This window comes from Ranitomeya variabilis, chromosome 2 (assembly GCF_051348905.1).
Source record: "Ranitomeya variabilis isolate aRanVar5 chromosome 2, aRanVar5.hap1, whole genome shotgun sequence".
NCBI classification, from domain to species: domain Eukaryota; kingdom Metazoa; phylum Chordata; class Amphibia; order Anura; family Dendrobatidae; genus Ranitomeya; species Ranitomeya variabilis.
Window position 1 is genome coordinate 1,116,078,993 of NC_135233.1, and position 19,703 is coordinate 1,116,098,695.

A 19,703-nucleotide genomic window follows, 5' to 3' on the forward strand; every position below is an offset into this window, starting at 1 on the left:
GCATCTGGTACTGGGGCACTGCGACGGACTTAAGGTCTCAAAAATCCTCTGTGTCCACCAGGCGGAAAGGCAGCATTTCTGTAGCCAACAACTTGCAGATGGTGAAATTCAACCTCTTAGCTTTGTCATGGCTAGGAGGAAATGGTCTTTTACTTGTCCACATCTGAGGGACTGAGGGCTGGCTGCCGTGCTTAGACGGAGTTGAGTAGGGTGTCCCCGACAAACTGCTGGTCTGTGAGGAAGGTGCAGGCAGAGATGTTATGTTGCCTTGATCAAAATGTGGTGTCAATGTCAGAGAGCGCTCAACACCAGCAGGTGTTTCCACTTGCAAATGTCCTGACGACCTGCCAATCACACTGGCTGTTGCGGGTAAAGAGGTGGAAGGTCTGCGTCCAAAAGCATGTCACAGAGGATGAAGAGAACGCGGATGCATTTGATGGGGCAGAAGGTGGTTGACTCGGCCCACTAGGCCACATTGTAGCACAGTGAGCTTCCCACTGCAACTTATGCCTCATATCCATGTGACGGTTCATGCATGAAGTACTCAAACTAGTCATTTTTTGGCCTCTACTGAGATTTTGTTGACAAGTCTTACAGACAACATGAGTTGGGTCATCCTTTGCGATGTAAAAAAATGCCCAGGCTATGCAAGGCTTAGAGCCCGTGCGACCTGTAGAGCTACCACGACTTCTGCTCAGAGGCACAGTTGGGGTTGAGGATGCAGTTGTTGACATGCTTCCAGTACTCCGTCTCTGTCCAGGAAGGCGCAACGTAACCTCGTTGTCAGACTTGTCACTAGCATCCTCCTCCACCTCCTCTGCTGACCACATGGACTGGCGGACTGTGGGTTGACAGTAAGTGGGGTCTCCAACCTCGTCATCATCATCCTGTGTGTTCTCACACCCGTGGTCCTCAGAGCCAACCTCTTCCTGCCCTGACCGAAAAGTCAAGTTTTCGTTCCAATCAGGTATCTCAGTCTCATCATCATCTTCCTCATTGTCTCCACCAACAGGAGTTACAGTTTGGGAACGAGGGTCTACATTATGCTCAGAACCCTCTTCATCTGGGCCTGGATCCGACTCACAAAGATTCTGGGCATCAGTGCAGATCATTTCCTCATCTGGATTCACAGAAGCTCTGGAGAAGACGTCTGATTCCCAGGCTATAGTATGAGTAAACAGCTCTACAGACTCAACCATGTGTGTTACCCCCATGCTCAGATAGGCGGCTGGAGACTTGGGAGCTGTGAGGAAGCAAGTGCGATTGGGGTGACAACTCTGAGGACTGGAGTAGTTGTGATGTTGAAGTTGATATGGAGGAGAGCCCACTTGAACGAGCACTTGATATCCGTTCAAGCACCTGCTGTTTTTGTGCCTCATCTGGAATTTTTGGTGATGCTCGTAGCGATGGTCGTAAGAAAGGGATCATATCAGATTGTCCACGAAAAGAAGTAGACATCTTACTTTGGCTGGAAGATGGTCTTTGTTCTGTAGATGTTACTGTTGCTTTACCACCTACCCCACGGACACAACCTTTTTTTCCCTTTCCACCACGCCTATTCCCCTTTCCACCAGCAGCAGGCCTTTTGCCACTCATTTTGGTGCTTAACTAATTGGCAACTCTGTATCTGTAGTTATTGGCACAAAAACCGATGGATGAAAACCGAGCAGAACTGAGTGGCCAAACTGTGGTACTAAGCCCAAAAGGATTTACTGGGTTAGATGCAGTAAAAATTTAGATACACAGGCGGTGTAGCTAGCTTCACAGGCGGGCTACTCCGCTGACGTGCAGACACTGCTCCTAGGCCCAAAACTATTTACTGGGTTAGATGCAGTAAAAATTTAGATACACAGGCGGTGTAGTTAGCTTCACAGGCGGGCTACTCCGCTGACGTGCAGACAATGCTACTAAGCCCAAAAAGATTTACTGGGTTAGATGCAGGGCCGAATTTAGAGTTTCTGCTGCCCTAGGCACTTTTCGTGCTGCCTCCCCCATTGGTGAGTATGACTAATGCAGATACTGCCGGCAGTGACTTAGGCTACTTTGACACCAGCGATTTTTGCCATTTGCGGCAGACCCAGCAGTTTTTCTGCATCTGCCACTTAACGGATCACTTATGGCAACACTGTGTTCAGCCTCATTCGTTCAATATGGGACTTGCGGACATGTGCGGCACTTGCCACGATCCGGCTAGCAGTGTTTTTTTGTCTCACCACAAGTGCAAAACTGCAAGTGCTGCACATGTCCGCAAGTAGCCATCACTACCTGTCCCTGCACCTTCCTAGCTCATCCCAACCATCCCTCTCTGACCTAAAACTGCACTATAAAGCTTTAGAAAAACAAGTTTTTAACTTATATATTTCTATGATAATGAGGGCTCCAGGCTACGGCGTAGACTGGGACGGGTAGTCTCCGGGTCTCCAATCTCTCCCCCTGGCTGCTCTTATCACGCCCCGCTGAGCGTCATCATTCCTTCTTTTCTCGCCCCCTATGTTGAAATTCCCGCCTTCTCCTCATAGTATGACGCGCAGCCGGATGTCAGTTCCTGTCTGGTGCATTGTGGGGGCTAGCTTCAATATGAGCACTGCGCATGCGCCTGGACCCAGACCGTACAGCCCATACACCCGCAGGGGTATGTTAGGGGCAGCTGGAGAATCCTGCACCTTGGGGTTCACAGACTGCAGAGACACCAGCAGCTTTAAAAATGTTTCATCTTTCTAATGGTATTTTAGCAGCAGCTCTCTTAATGTGATGAATTTGTATGGCATAACTGAGTATAGCTAGGAGAGTCTCCCTCATTATTAAAACAGAACTTTTAATACAACACTAAAATCATGGACAAAAAAGACACAAAGAAAACCACGTGTATAAAGTGCTCGTGCATACCAGTGCTCAAGATAAAAAATGGTTGGTCTCACCATTGTAGTAGACATATTCATAGGAAGGGGAGGGATAGGACAGAAATAATTATCTGACTCCCTGTTGTGCCGCTGTCTCCTGACACTGTGGGACCGCGGCTCTCTATCGGAGGACTTCCCCGCCGATCAGAAGCGGTGTCTGCTGCGCTTTCATGCATATGACAGCGTGTCAAACACTGTAATGTCGGGGTGAATGGGGGTCCGCTGCTGGATGACAGGCTGCATGGACACATCATGCAGCCCGCCATCTACAGATAGAGCGGAGTGTGATGTCACATCCGGCTGTCCTTATACAAATACGCTGCAAGAAAAGTCAACCTGCGTATTTGCAGCATTTTTTCACCATCCATTCAGTCAATGGGTGAAAAACGCTGAAAGAAGTGACATGCTCCATGCCAAAAAAATGCAAAATTCTGATCACACAAAAACCCAATGTGTGTGCAGGAGATTTCTGAAATCTCACAGGCTTTGCTGGTACTGTAAAAGCAGCTGAAAATTAGCAGAAAAACGCCGCAAAAACGCCCTGTGTGAACTTACGCTAAAACATTACTAATAAGGCTGTGTTCACATGTTGTATTTTTGCAGGGTTTTTGCTGCTTTTTTATGCAAGTTTTAAGCTGCGTTTTACAGTATCAGGAAAGTGTATCAGATTTCAGAAATCTCATGCACACACTTTGGTTTTTTTTCCCTGACTGATTTGCAAAACGAGTGCGTTTTTAAAAACTGTAACACGTCACTTTCAGTGGTTTTTATGCCTTTGTTTAAAAAAAAAATACTAAAAAAGTGCTGAAAGTGACATGCTGCACTATTTAAAAACGCAGCAGAAATCGCAAGTAGCAGTTTTTGGTGCAAAAACCTGAGCGAGACTTTTTTTGGGAGGTGGAGGGGCACTAAACTTTATCAACATGCACGAGAGACAACAAAACACAGCAAAAACTGCTTTTTGTGAGCAGCTTAAATGCAGCTTTAAATTTGCATTAAAAAAAAATGCAACATGTGAACATAGACTAACAGTTCCATACATCCCGTCCCCACTATGTACAGCGCTGCCTAAAAGAAAAGAGTGGACAAGCTGCTAAGTATCAGAAATGTGACCATAACAAACAATGTCAGAAATGTAGGCGCAGACCGTATGCCAGGGTAGTGTCAGCGCCATTCTGGATGGCAGGGCTCATACTGGACCTTCTAGGCACCACCTAGTGGGATCCCCCATAGCGACCCCTACATGACCATCTCCTGACAGCACATGATGGAGGTGCCAGGACTGGCAGGCATTGCTAGGACCATGGCATCCCCTGGAGGTGCACAGAGCAGTACCAGCCCCTATCCCTCCCCCTCTGATCAGTGCTCCCCGGCTATACCGCCCCATCACAGAGCAGCCCCGAGCCCCTGCCCTGCACTAGCCACATCCCGGTGATGGTGAAGGCTGGCAGCGTGGTGGGCAGGACCACCCAGCCTGGATTCCTGGAGAGAGGCATGCAGGTGCCAAGGCTGTGCGCAGGTCCTCCACCTTCTCCCAATAACTCCAGAAGTTTCAGCTGCTCTTCTCCCATAGCCCAGGATGGCGCACCCCAGCCCCTCGCAGGTCCCGATGAGCAGAAGGCTTCAGTCTTTCCAATCCCCGGCCAAGGCACCAGCAGTCCAGCCGGGGTACAGCAGAGGGACGTGATCCAGGATGTGATCCCCAGCAGCCAGAACACTGAGGTGGGTGGGCAGGCCCTGGACTGTCAGGCAGGAAGTGCGAGGAGGGGGCGGGCCCATGGTGTGACGTGTTTCCGCTTCTGGTTCCATGTGCAGTACATTTAACTGCGCGGGATCAGAGACCCGCAGGAGCCAGAAGACATAGGTGGGAGCAGGGAGCAGGGACGAGGAGGGGGGTGGGCGGGCAAGCCCCAGACTATTGAAAAAAAAAACCCTTGTTCAGCTGTCGCTCCCCACCGCATCCTGCCACCCTAGGCACGTGCCCTCAAGTGCCTAGTGGCAAATACGGCCCTGGTTAGATGGAGTAAAAATTTAGATACACAGGTGTGCAGACACTGCTCCTAGTCCGAAAACTATTTACTGGGTTAGATGCAGTAAAAATTCAGATACACAGGCGGTATAGCTAGCTTCACAGGCGGGCTACTCCGCTGACGTGTAGACACTGCTCCTAGGCCCAAAACTATTTACTGGGTTAGATGCAGTAAAAATTTAGATACACAGGCGGTGTAGCTAGCTTCACAGGCGGGCTACTCAGATGACTACCAGACAATGCTACTAGCCCAAAAGGATTGGCTGAGCTGGATTACACCAAATGCTGTGACTAACACTTGCACAGCACTGGCACAGACCTGCCTGGCAAAAAGTGCTATGCACTGCTGTGACCAAAGGCCCCGTCTCACATAGCGAGATCGCTGCTGAGTCACAAGTTTTGTGACGCAACAGCGACCTCAGTAGCGATCTCGCTATGTGTGACACGTACCAGCGACCAGGCCCCTGCTGTGAGATCGCTGGTCGTGTCGGAATGGCCTGGACCTTTTTTTTGGTCGTTGAGGTCCCGCTGACATCGCTGAATCGGTGTGTGTGACACGGATTCAGCGATGTCTTCACTTGTAACCAGGGTAAACATCGGGTTACTAAGTGCAGGGCCGCGCTTAGTAACCCGATGTTTACCCTGGTTACCATCGTAAATGTAAAAAAAAAAAAAACACTACATACTCACATTCCGGTGTCCGTCAGGTCCCTCGCCGTCCACTTCCCGCACTGACTGACTGCCGCCCTAAAGTGAAAGCACAGCACAGCGGTGACGTCACTGCTCTGCTGTTAGGGCCGGCGCTCAGTCAGTGCAGGAAGCGGACGCCGGGGGACGCGAAGGTGAGTATGTACTGTTTGTTATTTTACATTTTACACTGGTAACCAGGGTAAACATTGGGTTACTAAGTGCAGCCCTGCGCTTAGCAACCCGATGTTTACCCTGGTTACCCGGGGACCTCGGCATCGTTGGTCGCTGGAGAGCGGTCTGTGTGACAGCTCTCCAGCGACCAAACAGCGACGCTGCAGCGATCGGCATCGTTGTCTGTATCGCTGCAGCGTCGCTATGTGTGACGGGGCCCCTACCCTGAAAAGGGCTGATATTACAACTAGTCCCGACTCCTCCCAACTCCCTAAACCTATCTCTCTGACAATTCGCTCAAAAAAACCACTCTTAGTCTGTATAGCGCCCACAGCAGCAGCGGTGCCGTCTAACACTAAGCTGCAGCAGTGAGGAAATGGTGGCGACGGGGCAAATGGCTGGTTCTAATAGGACAAGGACATGTGACATACACAGCCAATGACATATACCCTTGCTTGTGTGCATCACATGTACATTGCTGTGTGTGCGCTGCTGATAGGCTGAGAGACTGCACCGCCCCACTGTAAATGCGGGAAAGAAAAAAAAATGTAGATCGCCATTATTTCAGCACAGATCTATCCCACTATACACTGAAACAGTCCATTAACAATGATAAACAGTTTTAATATGTAAATCACGTTAGGCTTTTGGTGAACGAACAGTTATCGAGCAGAAACTCGAACAGCCGAATTTTAAGCAAATTGTTCGAATTCGTTGAACGACTCGAACACCGCCCAAAACAGCTCGAATTTGAAATTGGCAAACAGTTTGACTCGAACACCGCTCATCTCTCCAGCTCTATCCTCACCTACTGTATCCTCACCCATCCCTTGTAGATTGTGAGCCCTCGCGGGCAGGGTCCTCTCTCCTCCTGTTCCAGTTGTGACTTGTATTGTTCAAGATTATTGTACTTGTTTTTATTATGTACACCCCTCCTCACATGTAAAGCGCCATGGAATAAATGGCGCTATAATAATAGATAATAATAATCTCTACTTATCACTGTGAGACTTATGTTTTCTGTAACACACTGGAGCTTTTCAGAAATAGTTTAAACCATTTGTGTTTTTTGGAGGTTTGCATTTTTTAATGCGATTGTATTTGTCAAGATACCAGAAGTGTCACTGCTACTGTTCCTGTGGCTGTTGCCCTTTTATTTCGGCACATGCCTTTAACTCCTTTCCGACGTTGGGCATAATTATACGCCCATATCGGAAACCCTCCCTTTGATGTTGGCTCCAGCGCTGAGCCCACATCTTTCCCCGCACATGTCAGCTGTTTTGAACAGCTGACATGTGCCTCTAACAGCCGCAGGTGGAATCGTGATCCACCAGCGGCTGTTGACCTGTTAAATGCCGCTCTCAATCTCTGACAGCGTCAATTATCTCGCACTTTCCAGAAGCACGCTGGAAATCCCGCCCCTCGCTGACCCCGTCATATGATCACAGGTCACCAATGGGTTGGAATGACAACCAGATGTCTCCAGCAGACCTCTATGTTTGTCAATGCCGGATTGTTATGACCGCCACCCAGTGGTCTGCTTTCACGGCAAGTGAGCATCACTCCCCTTTTGCCCCATTCAAAATAAAACAACAATAAAAAAAATCTAACATACACATATTTGGTATCGCTGCGCCCGATCAATATAAAAAAAAAAAAAAGAATTAACCCAATCGGTAAACGGAGTAAGGAGAAAAAATTCAAAACACCAGAATTGCGTTTTTTTGGTCGCCGCTACATTGCAATAAAATGCAATAACGGGTGATCACATGATCGTATCTGCACCAAAATTGTATCACTAAAAACGCCAATTTGTGTGGAATTTAACTTTTTTTTTTTTCAATTTCACTGCACTAGGAATTTGTTTCCCGTTATCCAGTACAAGATATGGTAAAACCAATGGTGTCGTTCAAAAGTAGAACTTGTCTCGCAAAAAATCAAGCCCTAACATGGCCATATTGACGGAAAAATAAAAAACTTATGGCTCTGGGAAGAAGGAGAGCGAAAAACAAAATGATGTGTTAAAAAATGTCCCTGTGCTGAGCTAATGTTCTACTTGTGCCCTGCTGTGTATTGTGCACTGGCTGTGTCTGCCCACGTAGAGCCGCTGCAGCGCAGGGTCCCACACACACATATCCTGGCCAGGGGAGGAAGAATAAGAGTACACAGACGACACAGCGGGGGCTTGCAGCTGCTTCTTTCTGTGAGGTAACAATCCCCACAGGAATGAGTTTCTCCTGTGTCACCAGTCCAGTTTCTTCCAGGACGGCAGAAATCTAAAGCCCACCTGCCACATCCACCACCCACCACAGCCAGTAGACACAGACTATTTGTCAAGGCTTTTATGTCACAAAAAGCTTTGAAAATGTTCAAAATTTTTGCAGCAATCAGAATTGTGGAAAAACAGTGCTACTTTTAGCGTTTTCACGCCAGTTTCTCCTTAATCTGCCAGAATGAGTGCACCTGGGTCTCCTCAAGGGTACGAGACACAGCCCGTCTAGTTCATGACGTTCCTAACACCAGAATCTTACTCCAGTCAGTGACAACGGGAGGAAAACTCAACGTTTCAGACGATCCTGATTCACGAAGAGACCTGCGCACCTTAAAGAATCGGGAGCATCGGACTGCGCCAAACCCCCTCATCAAGACTGGCATGAAAATCACTGGTCATCATGAAAAGGAACCATAGAGTGTGAAGTCTGCTGCCCCGGCCCTCTACACATTCTTCACTATCCAAAGCTAAACCGAAAACTTTACAGACAACTTCAGGTCCCTTCCACCTACCGTGTGATCCGTCGGGAGAAGATGATGGGGATCTGACTCTGGTGGAGAACTTTCACTGGGTCTAACTGGAAGAAATGGGAGATAGTCGGAATCTTCTCCACAAAACAATAACGGTGGGACGTGTAACCAACCATAAATATTACCTGGTGGTGAAACCCGGAGCTCCTCTGCCACAATGTCCATGTACAGATCCCGGTGTCCTTCTACATAATCCCACTCCTCCACGGAGAAATAGAGAGCGACGTCCTGACACCGGAGAGGAACCTGACAACCAACGAGAGCGGCATCACCCAGAATCCTCCAGTGTATGCTGTATAATCTCCCAGCAGCCTCCTCTCATCACCCAGAATCCTCCAGTGTATACTGTATAATCTCCCAGCAGTCTCCTCTCCTCACCCAGAATCCTCCAGTGTATACTGTATAATCTCCCAGCAGTCTCCTCTCCTCACCCAGAATCCTCCAGTGTATACTGTATAATCTCCCAGCAGTCTCCTCTCATCACCCAGAATCCTCCAGTGTATACTGTATAATCTCCCAGCAGTCTCCTCTCATCACCCAGAATCCTCCAGTGTATAATGTATAATCTCCCAGCAGTCTCCTCTCATCACCCAGAATCCTCCAGTGTATACTGTATAATCTCCCAGCAATCTCCTCTCATCACCCAGAATCCTCCAGTGTACCCTGTATAATCTCCCAGCAGTCTCCTCTCATCACCCAGAATCCTCCAGTGTATACTGTATAATCTCCCAGCAGTCTCCTCTCATCACCCAGAATCCTCCAGTGTATACTGTATAATCTCCCAGCAGTCTCCTCTCATCACCCAGAATCCTCCAGTGTATACTGTATAATCTCCCAGCAGTCTCCTCTCATCACCCAGAATCCTCCAGTGTATACTGTATAATCTCCCAGCAGTCTCCTCTCATCACCCAGAATCCTCCAGTGTATACTGCATAATCTCCCAGCAGTCTCCTCTCATCACCCAGAATCCTCCAGTGTATACTGTATAATCTCCCAGCAGTCTCCTCTCATCACCCAGAATCCTCCAGTGTATAATGTATAATCTCCCAGCAGTCTCCTCTCATCACCCAGAATCCTCCAGTGTATACTGTATAATCTCCCAGCAATCTCCTCTCATCACCCAGAATCCTCCAGTGTATAATGTATAATCTCCCAGCAGTCTCCTCTCATCACCCAGAATCCTCCAGTGTATACTGTATAATCTCCCAGCAATCTCCTCTCATCACCCAGAATCCTCCAGTGTACCCTGTATAATCTCCCAGCAGTCTCCTCTCATCACCCAGAATCCTCCAGTGTATACTGTATAATCTCCCAGCAGCCTCCTCTCCTCTCATCACCCAGAATCCTCCAGTGTACACTGTATAATCTCCCAGCAGTCTCCTCTCATCACCCAGAATCCTCCAGTGTATAATGTATAATCTCCCAGCAGTCTCCTCTCATCACCCAGAATCCTCCAGTGTATACTGTATAATCTCCCAGCAGTCTCCTCTCATCACCCAGAATCCTCCAGTGTATACTGTATAATCTCCCAGCAGTCTCCTCATCACCCAGAATCCTCCAGTGTATACTGTATAATCTCCCAGCAGTCTCCTCTCATCACCCAGAATCCTCCAGTGTATACTGTATAATCTCCCAGCAGTCTCCTCTCATCACCCAGAATCCTCCAGTGTATACTGTATAATCTCCCAGCAGTCTCCTCTCATCACCCAGAATCCTCCAGTGTATACTGTATAATTTCCCAGCAGTCTCCTCCCATCACCCAGAATCCTGCAGTGTATACTGTATAATCTCCCAGCAGTCCCCTCTCATCACCCAGAATCCTCCAGTGTATACTGTATAATCTCCCAGCAGTCTCCTCCCATCACCCAGAATCCTCCAGTGTACACTGTATAATCTCCCAGCAGTCTCCTCTCATCACCCAGAATCCTCCAGTGTATACTGTATAATCTCCCAGCAGTCTCCTCTAATCACCCAGAATCCTCCAGTGTATACTGTATTATCTCCCAGCAGTCTCCTCCCATCACCCAGAATCCTCCAGTGTATACTGTATAATCTCCCAGCAGTCCCCTCTCATCACCCAGAATCCTCCAGTGTATACTGTATAATTTCCCAGCAGTCTCCTCCCATCACCCAGAATCCTCCAGTGTACACTGTATAATCTCCCAGCAGTCTCCTCTCATCACCCAGAATCCTCCAGTGTATACTGTATAATCTCCCAGCAGTCTCCTCTAATCACCCAGAATCCTCCAGTGTATACTGTATTATCTCCCAGCAGTCTCCTCCCATCACCCAGAATCCTCCAGTGTATACTGTATAATTTCCCAGCAGTCTCCTCCCATCACCCAGAATCCTCCGGTGTATACTGTATAATCTCCCAGCAGTCTCCTCTCATCACCCAGAATCCTCCAGTGTATACTGTATAATCTCCCAGCAGTCTCCTCCCATCACCCAGAATCCTCCAGTGTATACTGTATAATCTCCCAGCAGTCTCCTCTCATCACCCAGAATCCTCCAGTGTACACTGTATAATCTCCCAGCAGTCTCCTCTCCTGACCCAGAATCCTCCAGTGTACACTGTATAATCTCCCAGCAGTCTCCTCTCATCACCCAGAATCCTCCAGTGTATACTGTATAATCTCCCAGCAGTCTCCTCCCATCACCCAGAATCCTCCAGTGTATACTGTATAATCTCCCAGCAGTCTCCTCTCATCACCCAGAATCCTCCAGTGTACACTGTATAATCTCCCAGCAGTCTCCTCTCATCACCCAGAATCCTCCAGTGTGCACTGTATAATCTCCCAGCAGTCACCTCTCCAGTCAGCAGCTCAGTGATCTTGCTGGTGAGTTCTAGGATCTTCGTTTCCGGTGTTGGGGAGTGCGGAGGTTCTGTAATAAGTTTCTGGCTCCGCCCTCCGGACCCGTGGGGATGGATGTTAGGAGTCACACAATCACCTGATGTCTTCCGCACCATCGTGTAATCCTGGGTATGGAGAGACAATCAGATTTTGAGCACATGCCCATGTGTCACTTTTAATAACTATAGCGGACTCTGTTTGCTTCTCCTCAGTGCTACGAGGGTCTTACTAAGCAGCAATGTGCAGCACAATTGAGCAGAAAAGTAAAATAATAAAATTTTAATTCAGAGAATCAAGATCTGATGTGAAGTCAGAACTCGGTCTGCAGAGGTTTAATGAATGTGCTTACAATATTGCAGCAGGACTTCCAGGGACAATGTGCTCATGTCCATTCCATCAAGCTAGGAGGACCCTCGGCTATTCCTGTCCCCAGATTACCTCTGACGGTAAAGACTCTGGGGTCTTGTACTTCGCTATGCTACTCTATGCACATTTATCCGTTTCCTCCCCCACCCAGGGAGGTATGGGAAAGAAGTGTATAGAATAACACAAACCTGACGGACAGGGATAAAAGAAAACCATAATCATACAAACAAACTCTCAAAATTGATGAGTCAGAATCAAGACAGGAGTGGGTGGGACAAACCAAAGGGGAAAAGGATTAGGAGAAACATACAAACCAAATCAAAGAAATCTCTTGAAAACAACTCCCTCTGCCTGTTCCGAACTCTAAACTCTCTGCTGACATCCCCACCATCATAATGGGTGACTTTAATATCCCTACTGACACCCGCCAGCCAGCAGCCTCCAAGCTCCTGGCCCTTACCTCATCCTTTGGACTTACTCAGTGGTCCTCCTCAGCTACCCACACAGACAGACATACACTAGACCTCATCTTCACCCGCCTCTGTTCCTTACCCAATCTTACAACATCTCCCTTCCCCCATCTGACCACCATCTACTCATCTTCTCATCCTTGTCCTCCTCACCCGCCCTCCATGCCCAGCCACTACCACATCCTCGTAGAAACCTCACACACCTGGACATTCAGACTCTCTTCTACCCCTGTCCACCATATCTCCACTCCACAACATGGACAGCCCACCGTTTTCTATAACTCCACCCCCAGATCAGCCATAGACTCAGTCGCCCCTCTTACGCATGGCAAAGTGTGACAAATCAATAGGCAACCCTGGCATAACAATCTCACCAAAAAACTTCGACAAGCATCCAGCGTCACGAAGCGGTGTTGGAAGAAATCACGGCTGCCAGACAGCTTCACTGCTTTCAAACAAGCTACACTTGTCTTCAAATTAGCCCTCACCTTTGGAAAAACAGACCTATTTCACTAACCTTGTATCTTCATTATCCTACAACCAAAAACAACTGTTCAGCACATTAAACTCTCTTCTCCGCCCACCACGGCCACCTCCAACTCCCCTCATCTCTTCCGAAAACTTTGCCACCTACTTCAAAAACAACATCAAGCAAACAAGGCAAACCTTTACTGTTCCACCACCCCAACCACTCCATATACCAGACCTCTGCTCTTTCCCAATAACTTCCCTCTCCAACACCACTGAAGGAGAACTTACTCGCCTCCTTTCCAAATCGCACCTCACCACTTGTGCACTTGACCCCATCCCTTCCCACCTGATCCCCAAGCTCCCTAACATGCTCATTCCAGCCCTAACCCACCTCTTCAACTTATCGCTGTCTTCTGGTATCTTCCCCTCTGCCTTCAAACATGCCACCATCACACCTATCCTCAAAAAAGCTAACCTTGACCCAACTGCTATGTCCAGCTATCGCCCCATATCACTGCTCCCGTTTGCTTCAAAACTTCTTGAGCAGCATGTCAATGCTCAACTTTCCTCCCAACTCTCATCTAACTCTCTCCTTGACAACCTCCAATCTGGCTTCCGCCCCCACCACTCCACCAAAACTGCCCTGACCAAAATTACTAATGACTTACTCACAGCCAAAGCTAACAGACAGTTCTCCATCCTCCTCCTTCTCGACCTGTCCTCTGCTTTCGACACAGTTGACCACTGCCTGCTGCTAAAGATTCTTTCTTCCCTTCTCATCAAAGGCCTTGCCCTGTCCTGGATTGCCTCATACCTTTCCGACCGCACATTTAGCGTTTCTCACTCCCACACTACCTCCTCATCCCGCCCGCTCTCTGTTGGAGTCCCTCAAGGCTCTGTCCTGGGGCCCCTACTTTTTTCCATCTATACCCTTGGCCAAGGACAACTCAAAGTCCCATGGCGTCGAGTAGCACCTGTATGCGGACGACACTCAGATCTGCCTCTCTGGCCCAGATGTCACCTCTCTGCTGTCCAGAATCCCGGAGTGTCTATCAGCCATATCCTCCTTCTTCACTTTTAGCTTCCTAAAACTCAATGTAAACAAAACCGAACTCATCATCTTTCCCCCATCTCGCGTATCCCCCCTACCTGATCTATCTATTATAGTAAACGGCATCTCCACTCAGCGGATAATAATAGAAATATAGAAGAGTTTACCTCTCCACTCAGCAGATAATAATAGAAATATAGAAGAGTTTACCTCTCCACTCAGCAGATAATAGAAATATAGAAGAGTTTACCTCTCCACTCAGCAGATAATAATAGAAATATAGAAGAGTTTACCTCTCCGCTCAGCAGATAATAATAGAAATATAGAAGAGTTTACCTCTCCACTCAGCAGATAATAATAGAAATATAGAAGAGTTTACCTCTCCACTCAGCAGATAATAGATATATAGAAGAGTTTACCTCTCCGCTCAGCAGATAATAGAAATATAGAAGAGTTTACCTCTCCACTCAGCAGATAATAGATATATAGAAGAGTTTACCTCTCCACTCAGCAGATAATAGAAATATAGAAGAGTTTACCTCTCCACTCAGCAGATAATAATAGAAATATAGAAGAGTTTACCTCTCCGCTCAGCAGATAATAATAGAAATATAGAAGAGTTTACCTCTCCACTCAGCAGATAATAATAGATATATAGAAGAGTTTACCTCTCCACTCAGCAGGTAATAGAAATATATAAGAGTTTACCTCTCCACTCAGCAGATAATAATAGAAATATAGAAGAGTTTACCTCTCCACTCAGCAGATAATAATAGATATAGAGAAGAGTTTACCTCTCCACTCAGCAGATAAAAATAGAAATATAGAAGAGTTTACCTCTCCGCTCAGCAGATAATAGACATATAGAAGAGTTTACCTCTCCACTCAGCAGATAATAGAAAAATAGAAGAGTTTACCTCTCCACTCAGCAGATAATAATAGAAATATAGAAGAGTTTACCTCTCCACTCAGCAGATAATAATAGAAATATAGAAGAGTTTACCTCTCCACTCAGCAGATAATAGATATATAGAAGAGTTTACCTCTCCACTCAGCAGATAATAATAGAAATATAGAAGAGTTTACCTCTCCGCTCAGCAGATAATAATAGAAATATAGAAGAGTTTACCTCTCCACTCAGCATATAATAATAGATATATAGAAGAGTTTACCTCTCCACTCAGCAGATAATAATAGAAATATAGAAGAGTTTACCTCTCCACTCAGCAGATAATAATAGATATATAGAAGAGTTTACCTCTCCACTCAGCAGATAATAATAGATATATAGAAGAGTTTACCTCTCCACTCAGCAGATAATAGAAATATAGAAGAGTTTACCTCTCCACTCAGCAGATAATAATAGAAATAAAGAAGAGTTTACCTCTCCACTCAGCAGATAATAATAGAAATATAGAAGTTTACCTCTCCACTCAGCAGATAATAATAGAAATATAGAAGAGTTTACCTCTCCACTCAGCAGATAATAGAAATATAGAAGAGTTTACCTCTCCACTCAGCAGATAATAATAGATATATAGAAGAGTTTACCTCTCCACTCAGCAGATAATAATAGATATATAGAAGAGTTTACCTCTCCACTCAGCAGATAATAGAAATATAGAAGAGTTTACCTCTCCACTCAGCAGATAATAATAGAAATAAAGTAGAGTTTACCTCTCCACTCAGCAGATAATAATAGAAATATAGAAGAGTTTACCTCTCCACTCAGCAGATAATAATAGAAATATAGAAGAGTTTACCTCTCCACTCAGCAGATAATAATAGAAATATAGAAGAGTTTACCTCTCCACTCAGCAGATAATAGAAATATAGAAGAGTTTACCTCTCCACTCAGCAGATAATAATAGAAATATAGAAGAGTTTACCTCTCCACTCAGCAGATAATAATAGAAATATAGAAGAGTTTACCTCTCCACTCAGCAGATAATAATAGTAATATAGAAGAGTTTACCTCTCCACTCAGCAGATAATAATAGATATATAGAAGAGTTTACCTCTCCACTCAGCAGATAATGATAGAAATATAGAAGAGTTTACCTCTCCACTCAGCAGATAATAATAGAAATATAGAAGAGTTTACCTCTCCACTCAGCAGATAATAATAGAAATATAGAAGAGTTTACCTCTCCACTCAGCAGATAATAATAGATATATAGAAGAGTTTACCTCTCCACTCAGCAGATAATGATAGAAATATAGAAGAGTTTACCTCTCCACTCAGCAGATAATAATAGAAATATAGAAGAGTTTACCTCTCCACTCAGCAGATAATAATAGAAATATAGAAGAGTTTACCTCTCCACTCAGCAGATAATAGAAATATAGAAGAGTTTACCTCTCCACTCAGCAGATAATAATAGAAATATAGAAGAGTTTACCTCTCCACTCAGCAGATAATAATAATATAGAAGAGTTTACCTCTCCACTCAGCAGATAATAGAAATATAGAAGAGTTTACCTCTCCGCTCAGCAGATAATAATAGAAATATAGAAGAGTTTACCTTTCCACTCAGCAGATAATAATAGAAAAATAGAAGAGTTTACCTCTCCACTCAGCAGATAATAGAAATATAGAAGAGTTTACCTCTCCACTCAGCAGATAATAATAGAAATATAGAAGAGTTTACCTCTCCACTCAGCAGATAATAATAGAAATATAGAAGAGTTTACCTCTCCACTCAGCAGATAATAGAAATATAGAAGAGTTTACCTCTCCACTCAGCAGATAATAATAGAAATATAGAAGAGTTTACCTCTCCGCTCAGCAGATAATAGAAATATAGAAGAGTTTACCTCTCCGCTCAGCAGATAATAGAAATATAGAAGAGTTTACCTCTCCACTCAGCAGATAATCATAGAAATATAGAAGAGTTTACCTCTCCGCTCAGCAGATAATAATAGAAATATAGAAGAGTTTACCTCTCCACTCAGCAGATAATGATAGAAATATAGAAGAGTTTACCTCTCCACTCAGCAGATAATGATAGAAATATAGAAGAGTTTACCTCTCCACTCAGCAGATAATAGAAATATAGAAGAGTTTACCTCTCCACTCAGCAGATAATAGAAATATAGAAGAGTTTACCTCTCCACTCAGCAGATAGTGATAGAAATATAGAAGAGTTTACCTCTCTGCTCAGCAGATAATAATAGAAATATAGAAGAGTTTACCTCTCCACTCAGCAGATAATAATAGAAATATAGAAGAGTTTACCTCTCCACTCAGCAGATAATAATAGAAATATAGAAGAGTTTACCTCTCCACTCAGCAGATAATGATAGAAATATAGAAGAGTTTACCTCTCCACTCAGCAGATAATAGAAATATAGAAGAGTTTACCTCTCCACTCAGCAGATAATAGATATATAGAAGAGTTTACCTCTCCACTCAGCAGATAATAATAGATATATAGAAGAGTTTACCTCTCCACTCAGCAGGTAATAGATATATATAAGAGTTTACCTCTCCACTCAGCAGATAATGATAGAAATATAGAAGAGTTTACCTCTCCACTCAGCAGATAATAGAAATATAGAAGAGTTTACCTCTCCGCTCAGCAGATAATAATAGAAATATAGAAGAGTTTACCTCTCCACTCAGCAGATAATAATAGAAATATAGAAGAGTTTACCTCTCCACTCAGCAGATAATAATAGATATATAGAAGAGTTTACCTCTCCACTCACCAGATAATAGATATATAGAAGAGTTTACCTCTCCACTCAGCAGATAATAATAGAAATATAGAAGAGTTTACCTCTCCACTCAGCAGATAATAGAAATATAGAAGAGTTTACCTCTCCGCTCAGCAGATAATAATAGAAATATAGAAGAGTTTACCTCTCCACTCAGCAGATAATAATAGATATATAGAAGAGTTTACCTCTCCACTCAGCAGGTAATAGAAATATATAAGAGTTTACCTCTCCACTCAGCAGATAATAAAAAAAATATAGAAGAGTTTACCTCTCCACTCAGCAGATAATAATAGATATAGAGAAGAGTTTACCTCTCCACTCAGCAGATAAAAATAGAAATATAGAAGAGTTTACCTCTCCGCTCAGCAGATAATAGACATATAGAAGAGTTTACCTCTCCACTCAGCAGATAATAATAGATATAGAGAAGAGTTTACCTCTCCACTCAGCAGATAAAAATAGAAATATAGAAGAGTTTACCTCTCCACTCAGCAGATAATAGAAAAATAGAAGAGTTTACCTCTCCACTCAGCAGATAATAGATATATAGAAGAGTTTACCTCTCCACTCAGCAGATAATAATAGATATATAGAAGAGTTTACCTCTCCACTCAGCAGGTAATAGATATATATAAGAGTTTACCTCTCCACTCAGCAGATAATGATAGAAATATAGAAGAGTTTACCTCTCCACTCAGCAGATAATAGAAATATAGAAGAGTTTACCTCTCCACTCAGCAGATAATAATAGAAATATAGAAGAGTTTACCTCTCCGCTCAGCAGATAATAATAGAAATATAGAAGAGTTTACCTCTCCACTCAGCATATAATAATAGATATATAGAAGAGTTTACCTCTCCACTCAGCAGATAATAATAGAAATATAGAAGAGTTTACCTCTCCGCTCAGCAGATAATAATAGAAACATAGAAGAGTTTACCTCTCCACTCAGCATATAATAATAGATATATAGAAGAGTTTACCTCTCCACTCAGCAGATAATAATAGAAATATAGAAGAGTTTACCTCTCCACTCAGCAGATAATAATAGATATATAGAAGAGTTTACCTCTCCACTCAGCAGATAATAATAGATATATAGAAGAGTTTACCTCTCCACTCAGCAGATAATAGAAATATAGAAGAGTTTACCTCTCCACTCAGCAGATAATAATAGAAATAAAGTAGAGTTTACCTCTCCACTCAGCAGATAATAATAGAAATATAGAAGTTTACCTCTCCACTCAGCAGATAATAATAGAAATATAGAAGAGTTTACCTCTCCACTCAGCAGATAATAATAGAAATATAGAAGAGTTTACCTCTCCACTCAGCAGATAATAATAGATATATAGAAGAGTTTACCTCTCCACTCAGCAGATAATAATAGAAATATAGAAGAGTTTACCTCTCCACTCAGCAGATAATCATAGAAATATAGAAGAGTTTACCTCTCCACTCAGCAGATAATAATAGAAATATAGAAGAGTTTACCTCTCCACTCAGCAGATAATAATAGTAATATAGAAGAGTTTACCTCTCCACTCAGCAGATAATAGAAATATAGAAGAGTTTACCTCTCCACTCAGCAGATAATAGAAATATAGAAGAGTTTACCTTTCCACTCAGCAGATAATAATAGAAATATAGAAGAGTTTACCTCTCCACTCAGCAGATAATAATAGAAATATAGAAGAGTTTACCTCTCCACTCAGCAGATAATAGAAATATAGAAGAGTTTACCTCTCCACTCAGCAGATAATAGAAATATAGAAGAGTTTACCTTTCCACTCAGCAGATAATAGAAATATAGAAGAGTTTACCTTTCCACTCAGCAGATAATAATAGAAATATAGAAGAGTTTACCTCTCCACTCAGCAGATAATAATAGAAATATAGAAGAGTTTACCTCTCCACTCAGCAGATAATAATAGAAATATAGAAGAGTTTACCTCTCCACTCAGCAGATAATAATAGAAATATAGAAGAGTTTACCTCTCCACTCAGCAGATAATAATAATATAGAAGAGTTTACCTCTCCACTCAGCAGATAATAGAAATATAGAAGAGTTTACCTCTCCGCTCAGCAGATAATAATAGAAATATAGAAGAGTTTACCTTTCCACTCAGCAGATAATAATAGAAAAATAGAAGAGTTTACCTCTCCACTCAGC

At 44.1% G+C, this 19,703-nt stretch overlaps 1 protein-coding gene across 1 annotated transcript in view; it reads right to left on the bottom strand.

Moving 5' to 3' along the window:
- LOC143808899 (uncharacterized) overlaps window positions 1–19,703 on the bottom strand; it is a 143,625-nt gene that overhangs the window by 109,757 nt on the left and 14,165 nt on the right. Inside the window, exons 2-4 of the mRNA XM_077292080.1 lie at window positions 11,402–11,572; window positions 8,718–8,838; window positions 8,575–8,639 (exon numbers count right to left, since the gene is read on the bottom strand). Coding sequence (XP_077148195.1) covers window positions 8,575–8,639; window positions 8,718–8,838; window positions 11,402–11,572 — 357 coding nt within the window. The remainder of the gene's footprint in view (window positions 1–8,574; window positions 8,640–8,717; window positions 8,839–11,401; window positions 11,573–19,703) is intronic.